The 8,870-nt window shown below is 31.4% G+C and overlaps 1 protein-coding gene across 1 annotated transcript; it reads right to left on the reverse strand.

Annotated features, from left to right (window-relative positions):
- Window positions 1-889: 889 nt before the first annotated feature.
- On the reverse strand, window positions 890-5,223 carry LOC141717122 (protein FAR1-RELATED SEQUENCE 5-like). The gene is made up of 5 exons (XM_074519231.1): window positions 5,029-5,223; window positions 3,536-4,388; window positions 3,165-3,441; window positions 1,812-2,359; window positions 890-1,528 (listed from the first exon to the last, which is right to left on the reverse strand). The coding sequence occupies exons 2-4, from the start codon at window positions 3,805-3,807 to the stop codon at window positions 2,315-2,317; spliced, it is 594 nt and encodes a 197-aa protein (XP_074375332.1). The 5' UTR covers window positions 3,808-4,388; window positions 5,029-5,223; the 3' UTR covers window positions 890-1,528; window positions 1,812-2,314.
- Between the last annotated feature and the right edge of the window lie 3,647 nt (window positions 5,224-8,870).

Genomic DNA, 8,870 nt, shown 5'->3' on the forward strand with positions numbered 1-8,870 from the left:
TTAATATTTCAATTTTTTGTTTTTTGTCTATTGATTACTACATGAATTATGTACTTAGTCTTTTATATTTAGACTTATTATTATAAATATGTAAGACCAATCAGTATAAAGTTGTCAATCACTAATACATAAACAACAAATTAGTATTGTCTATTGATTTAATCACTATAACATATGCTACAAATCAGTAATAAAACAAATATATGACAATCATATACAGTTACAACTTTTTTAACAGCATTTTGATTTTAATCTAGCATGAAATTGTATTTCAGTACAATGACTTAGTAATTTTATGATTATTTTTATCGTTCATGATTGAATTAATCCAGATTTAAACTGAAATTAGTGCTTCGATTTTTTTTGTCTATTATGTATTTAGTATTTTATATTTATGCTTGTTAGTATAAATATGTAAGACCAATCAATATATTTGTTGTCAATCACTAATACATAAACAACAAATCAGTATTGTCTATTGTGTTAATCAGTATAATATATCCTATAAATTAGTAATAATCAATATATTTGACAATCATATACAGTTAGAGCTTTTTTAACAGCATTTTGATATTGAGGTTAAATTGTTCCAATATTTCTCTCTCTCTCTCTCTCTCTCTCTCTCTATCAGTCTCTCTCTCTCTTGTAAATATCACATTCATAACTGCGGTGTAAGGCTCGTTATCACCAACTAATAAATATATTCAAATTCAAAACTTACTAATAAATCATCAAAAATAATTGTTACAATCCAATCAGATTTTCCATAAATAACAAAAACAATAATATATACTGATTTCCAGAAACAAAACAAAAGCAATAAAAGAGAAAATTATGAGACATGACTAGTTTAAAATTGTATCAACAAATTTAATTAATGTTACTACCTTCTAAACAAAATTTATCATATCAGAGTAATCTAACTAATATAGTTCAACAATTTACTCTGCCACAACTTTATTCCTCTTAACACATCTCCTCACATCGTGAGTAGATGCGTTACAGAGCGTACATAGCCGAATTCTTTTTTGGATTTAATCACAGTTTTCTCTCTCACGCCAATCAGTCTTTTGAAGTAGTTTCCTTTGTTCTTGCACACATTTGGCACGAGTACAGAAATTTCTTCGCTAGGTTGTTCCCCAACCATAGTAGCAATGTGATCTCTCTTAGTAAATACATCACAACCACCTTGAACATCCAAATCAGTATTCAACTATTTTATAGTTTGATGCACAAAATCGAGCTTCTCAAACACCATTCCAGTCTTGCTAACAGCGTGACGAAAATCATACAAGATATTTGTCAATTTTAGAGAGGCTTGTTGCATCTTTATGTAATCATTTGATACTCAAACTGAATTAGACATAGTCCCTGAATTATCAATTTTCATCTAACAATTTAGAGCAAGGCTCATAAGAAACTTCGTAACTCCTATTTGTTTCAAACCACAAAAGGCATGTCTACAAACTATTCCACACATTACAAATTTTTTACATGAACAAACAACATGATCCTTACTAACAGACACCTGCATCAAAAAATTCAAATATAAAATTTAAAAAATAAATTAAGAACTCATTAAAAATAATTATAAATCTTAAAGACAACTAATTAAAGCCTGCAACTAAAATATACCTAAATAATTTTAATAGAATACAAGAATATTTAGTGCAACTAAAAGATATTTACAAACAGATAAAACCAAGCAATTTTAAATCAACTTACTACTATTAAACATATAAGCACTTATTATCATTTATAAAACATCAACCTTTTAAAACCAGTAAAAAATATCACCTTGAATAGTTTACCTTTAACTTTGACATCACTGATTTCCAAATGCGTAACCCCTTTAATCTCCTCACTCATTCGCTTTATTTGCATATCCAAACAAGAAGAAATTATTTCTTCCTCAACTTTATAAAATATTGCACGAGTGAACAAAGTTGTTGCATCATCTTCAATAAACCATGTTGATAATGTCTCAAAAGTGCAAGTTTTTAACTCATGATCCAGCCTTTCAGTTTCATTCCTTTGCCGTTCCATTGCACTTTAGAAACGCAACCAAAATTCACATAGAGTATCTCCTTGTCTATGAAACTGCCCAAAAAAGAAATTCTCACTCTCTGATCATGATGTTTTCCTCATTAGACCAAACATAGGCTCATCTCTAAAAAATGAAGGAATCCAAGAAGATCTGATAGAATACATGTCTGAAAGCCACTTATGTTCGTCTAATTTGAACTCCTTTATAACTTCCGTCTAGCCTTTCTCAAACTCATCAGTCTCTAAATTGAAGACCATATGTAAGTCTTCATTTTCTCCATAATTCCGTCTCTTTACATAAATGATTACCAAGCTGTAATTTTTTTCACAAGAAACAAACTATCAATATTATAAGATGTATCAGTAATAAGTTTGTTACTCACAGTCACAATTATGTAGGGAGTTTTATCGGATCAGCTGAAAAATTACTCTTTAATCTAAAATTAAACACAGCTTTTTCTTGTTTTACTTCAAATTATCTGGAATCAAATTCATGTATTCTTACAAAAGTACGCGTGTGACAAAATAGTTATTAAAAATTTTAGATGACTCAGAATGCTTCTAACATTCGAGCTGTACATTTGTCCCATTAATATTACAAATACAATAAAAGAGAAAATAGTTTCTATATAATATATTACCAATCATTGTTCATATAATATGACAAAGAGAATATAGTTTTAGTCAATCAGAATGCAACATCATAGTTCACTAGTATAAATACTTGGATTTTGGTAATATTGATCTGTGTGAAAACACTTGTTTTTACCCCTCTTTAAACCATAACAGATACTATGCAGTCGATTAAATCTATTACTACGCAATGATAGAGTTGCATATTGATTAAATCTATTACTAGAAAAATTAGCAAAGAGAGCAGGGTGAAAAATAATACAAGTTTAATAGGAAAGCAGCTTATTAATTACCAAGACAGGCACTGACCATTTTAAGGTTACATTTCTTTGAGAGTATTAGTGATTGCTTGTAAGATATAATAAATTACAACTTCACAAAAGTTGCTCCACTACAATATTAATACAGTAATTAACATTCAGTATCTAACTATGAAATAATGTAACAAAGATTAATAAAAAAATTAATCTTTATATGAACAATACCTTGATAGGGATTTTTTGCATAATTTGCCACATGCATAGACGATGCTTACTAGCAATTAAACCATTTTTGTCTGGAAATGAATTATGTACAGCGACCTTCATAGAAGGACACCGGTCAGTAAGAATGACAACTGGATTTCTTCCCATAGCTTTGACAAAGTGATTAGAAGCCCAAGTATAATCCACAATATTCTCATGTGACAAAAGGCAAGCTGCAAAAGTAACACACTTGTCGTGTTTATCTAAAACAGTGAAAGGGGCAAATATCATATTGTACCTGTATCATGAAAATCAATAATAATTACTAACAGAATCACTAAATACTATAGAAAAATTTACTAGTTATTCTATAAAATATACAATTTTCTTACTTATTTGTATTAAAAGTCGCATCAAAAGATACCGCGTCACCATAAAGCTCAAAATTTCGTCGACCAATTGCATCAGCCCAAAAAAGTTTCGTCAAGTGCACATCAGAATCAACCACATAAGCAAAATAAAAAGATTCCGAAGTTTCCTGAATGCCTTTAAACTTGTCAATGATCATTTGCCCATCTCTTTCACCAACAAATGATTTAACATCCCTACTAAAATTTCTAAAAACACGTAAGTTTGCACCTACATTCCCATAACCACCAGCCATTTCCTTCGCAAAATAAAAACTTTAGCTGACACCAATATTCACTTTCGAAGCATCAAAACAAATAGTTCTAAGACTAATATTCATCTCCCTATTAGCCTTCAGAAATTGCCGACCAGTTTCACTAGCTAATGGATGGTTGTGCAATTCAACAAAAGTTTTAATAAAATACTTGTTATCACCCATGTACTTCAAGATCATTTTGGCTTTGCATCCACACCTTTGAGAAACTGTGAGTCTTTTCTTAAGAGCTTTCTTTTTATCATAAGGATCGTTGAATCCTTCATAACTACAAATAAAATGTTTAAGTGTAATAGTCCGATCAGCATCTTTCTTCTCTGCTGTCTTGCGAACACTAAAACCACTGAACCGAGCATATTCTTTATAAAAATAGTAGCCTTTATTTAAACTATTAAAGACCCGATTCTCGAATGGCACACTAATATCACCTACATAACTAGGCAAAAATTACTTCATACCATCAGGTGAAACAATATAACCCGTTACTGAACTTTCACTAACTTCTGAACCTCCACTACTAATTACACTACAATTAATCCGAGACGAGTCGCCACAACTCGAACCTAAGCATAGAAACATATCTTTGATTAACATAATTATAAATGGATTAAAAATGTATAAAAAGTATAAATAACTAAAAAAAGTGAAAAACTCAACTGAAACATATAATCATAATATGCACAATTAATAAACAATAAACTATTAAGAAACTAAACCATATCGCACCAATACTTGAATAGTCCGTAATTGATTCATTAACGCTTTAAACACTTTCATAAGAAACATGAATATAAACAGCTCAAATACTCAATCTAACTAATGAATATAACTTTCATGTAATTCAACTTTCGAATCAGTTCAGCAAAAAAATAACTTTCATTATTTAAACAGCTAAATCTATTTCAAGCATTGAAACAATTAAACAATGAATCAATAAAAATACTCAAAACAATACAGAAAACAATGAATATAAATTTCATCCAATTCAACTTTCAAATCAGTTTAACATTAAAATAACTTCGATTATAGCAATTTCAAGTATTCACAGAAAAATTCACTAAAATAGTTTAAAAAGCAAACAATCACTAAAAAGGTTAGAAACAATAATTGACTGGAAATTACATCGAATTAAAGTATTAAATTAACAAAACCATAAATTTAATCAATAAAAATAGTAACATAAATAAAACAATACATATTTACCTTGATTATTACTGATTTTCAACAAATCTGCTGTTATCATCTTGAAAAAGCGAATTAATGATCCAAACGCATACGATTGAGATGAAGAAATAGAGATAGTATTCGAAGATAGCTTCGAGAGAGATTGTGTCCAAATAGAGCTTCGAGAGATAGAGATGTACGAGAGAGAGAGAGACAGATTGAGGTGAGAGAAAGAGTAGAGAGAAAAATTGAAAACGGTTATGCTGTGATTAATACGCGTATCTCTGTCTTTTTCTTCTTCTTTTTAATAAAGGAAATGAACGGCTGTGATTAATCAGGGAGCAAATAGATCAATGGTGGAAGATTGGTTTCTAGTTTTTATTTCAAATTAGATTTCTATTAGATCATTTACCTATGTATATATATATTCGTTCAAAATTTAGCCAACAATAACTACAAGAAAACATGACAAAACCGACCACACATAACCGACCGACAACGATTTGGCTTCTATATAACCGATCACCAGGTTGGTCGATTATGTAAGGGATAAACGACTCAGTTTTGATGATGTGGTAGAGCTAAAACCGACCACATGCCGGTGGTCGGTTATAACGGCTAAATACGATGTAGTTTTGCTGATGTGGCACAAGTAAAACCGACCACGTTGATGTGGTTGGTTAAAACCCTATTTGGAGGCCATTAAAACCGACCAACCGCGTCGGTCGGTTATAGGTAAAAATATAAAATTAATATAAAGTACAAAAAAAGTACCCGTTATATACAGAACGGTGTCGTTTTACTGTATTTTTTATAACCGACCGTCGTCGGTCGGTTTAAAGCTGTTTTTTTTTATTTTTTGTGGTATATCTTTCATTTCTTGAAATTGGGGTAAAATATAAAAAAAACAACTAAGAGGGAGAATTGAAGAGAATTGAAGTGGAGGAGTAATAGAGAAATTATGAGTTTTTCTCATTCATTTTAATTAATGTGTGTGTGTTTGTGTTTGTTGTATGTATTAAATGTGTTTTGGTAATGTATTGAATGTTAAATATGTTTTTATGAGAAATTGAAGTTATTCTCATTTATTGTAATCAATGTGTGTGTGTGTTTATGTTTGTGTTTGTATAATGTATATTGGTATGAATTGAATGTTTTTATTTTTTATGAAATGCATATTATATTATTTGTAGATGGAAACCATTGATCGAAGTTGGATTGGTAATCAATTGCAAAGTGATAAAATTTCATTGACTCCGGAATATAGAATTGGTGTAGAAATATTTTTAAAATTTGCTCTTGAGAATGGAATGGAAGTAGATGGTACAATGAAGTATCCTTGTAAACGTTGTAAAAATTTGAATTGGTTAAAAATTGATGATGTTAGATTTCATTTGCTCGCTAAAAGGATGCTTGAGGGTTATACCGCGTGGACGTCGTACGGTGAAAAGATAGGAAGAAAATGTAGTCGAACATCACATCATCGTCATTATGTTCGGGAACCTCCGAGAGTAGAAGAACCGGTAGATTTGAATGCGATGTTACATGATTTTGCCGGTGAAAATTATGAATTTTATGACACTACGGATACGGGAACTATGAATGTAGAAGAAGCTCCAACTGATAGTGCTAAAAAATTGTACGAGGTTATTGTTGAAAATAGAGCACCTATTTATCCCGGTAATACAAAGTACACAAGATTAAATTTTACCACAAAATTTTGGAATTCAAAAATAACTCACATTGTAGTAATAAAGCTTTTGATAGTTTGCTTAAATTTCTTACGGATGTGTTACCAAAAAAGCATACATTACCCGAAACTTATTATGTAATGAAAAAAATTATGAAGGATTTGAGGGTTGAATATGAAAAAATTGATTTGTGTGAGAATGATTGTATGTTATTTTATGGAGATGACAAGGATAAAATTATGTGTGATATATGTGGTGAAGATCGTTATCGGGATGTTTCTAGGAAATATGGTAAAAAAATACCAAAAAAATCTTAAGACATTTTCCTTTGATTCCTCGACTACAACGCTTATATATATCGGCACATACATCCGATCACATGAGATGGTACAAAAATAGAGATGTGAAATTAGGAGAAATAAGTCATCCCGCGGATAGAGAAGAGTGGAAATTTTTTGATCGTCGGTATCCATCATTTGCTCAAGAGATTCGTAACATAAGACTTGGTCTTGCGACCGATGGTTTCAACCCTTTTGGCCCTACCAGAAAAAAAACATATAGTGTGTGGCCCTTGGTGATAGTTGTCTACAATCTTCCACCGTCGATGTGTATGAAAAAGCCTTTTATGTTCATGACCGATATAGTGCCGGGTCCAAATAGCACTGGAAAATATATTAACGTTTGTCTAAGGCCTCTCATCGATGAATTGAAGATATTGTGGAATACCGGAGTGAAAATATATGACCAATCTTTGAAACAAAATTTTACAATGAGAGCGGCTCTTATGTGGACAATTAGTGACTATCCCGCTATGATTATGATAAGTGGGTGGTCGGGTAAAGGAAAAATGGGATGTCAAGTGTGTCTTGGAAGTGTGCAAGGGTTTCAATTAAAATATTTTGAAAAATGTAGTTTCTATGGCATGAACCGAATATTCCTTGAATCAAATGATCCACTCCGTCAAAAAATTAATTTGTTTGATAATGAATAAAGAAGATTATTTCGTGGTCGTTTGTCCGGGGAGGGTGTTAAGGAGTTGCTTGATACTTTAGTTTTTCCACCACCCGGAAAGACTAATTCGAAGGCAAGGAGTGTCAGATACGGGGAAAAGAATCATTGGACTCATGTCCCAATCTTTTACGAACTCCCTTATTGGTCATCACATAATTTATGATATTCAATTGACATCATGCATACGGAAAAAAAATGTTTTTGAAAATATTTTTTTTACTATTGTGAATGCGGCAAAGTCAAAAGATCATAAAAAAGCAAGAGCGGATTGTAAGCATTTTGGGGTGTTATCATATTTGTGGATTGATGAAAAAGGAAAGTCACCTAAAGCACCTTATTTCCTTACTAGAAAACAACGTAAACTTTTGTGTGAATGGATTAGTGCACTAAAACTTCCAGATGGTTATTCCTCAAATATATCACGTTGTTGCAATGTTGAGGAGTGTATATTTTACGGATTCAAATCGCACGATTGTCATATTTTTCTTCAAAAATTATTGCCTCTTGCAATTCGTGAACTTCTACCGGCGCCTATTGCGGATGCCATCACGGCAATTTTTAACTTTTTCCAAGATTTATGCTCATCCGTGGTTACAAAACTGATTTGGAAATAATGGAAAAATCGGTTAGCAAAGCATTGTGTTTGTTGGAAATGATTTTTCCTCAAAGTTGGCTTGATTCAATGGGACACTTGGTTGAACATTTAGCCGAAGAAATTAAACTTGCTGGACCTGCTTATTGGTATTGGATGTATCCGATTGAGCGTTTGTTGGGGAAATTAAAATAAAAAGTCGGTAATAAAGCAAGAGTTGAGGGTTCAATTGTCGTACGATATATGGAGGAGGAGATTCTTAATATTTGTTCCTTTTATTTTGCCTCTGACACGATTCATAATAAAGTACATCGTAACGAGGTTTTGTTTGATGTGCAAAATTCTGAGAATTTAGAAGTTTTCAAATATCCAATTCAATCTCTTGGAAAAGAAAGAACTCGATACATGAATGATGATGAACGGGAGTTAGCGGAAGAATATGTTCTTTTAAACTCTCCCGAAGTTCAACCTTATCTAAGGTACCAAATCTAACTTTAAATAATATGCGTAATAATTTTGATAATGACACACATGCATGATTTTATATTTTAGAAAGTACCAAGATCGTGTTATGAGACAACGCCCGG

The sequence above is a fragment of the Apium graveolens genome, chromosome 4, assembly GCF_009905375.1.
Source record: "Apium graveolens cultivar Ventura chromosome 4, ASM990537v1, whole genome shotgun sequence".
NCBI classification, from domain to species: Eukaryota; Viridiplantae; Streptophyta; class Magnoliopsida; order Apiales; family Apiaceae; genus Apium; species Apium graveolens.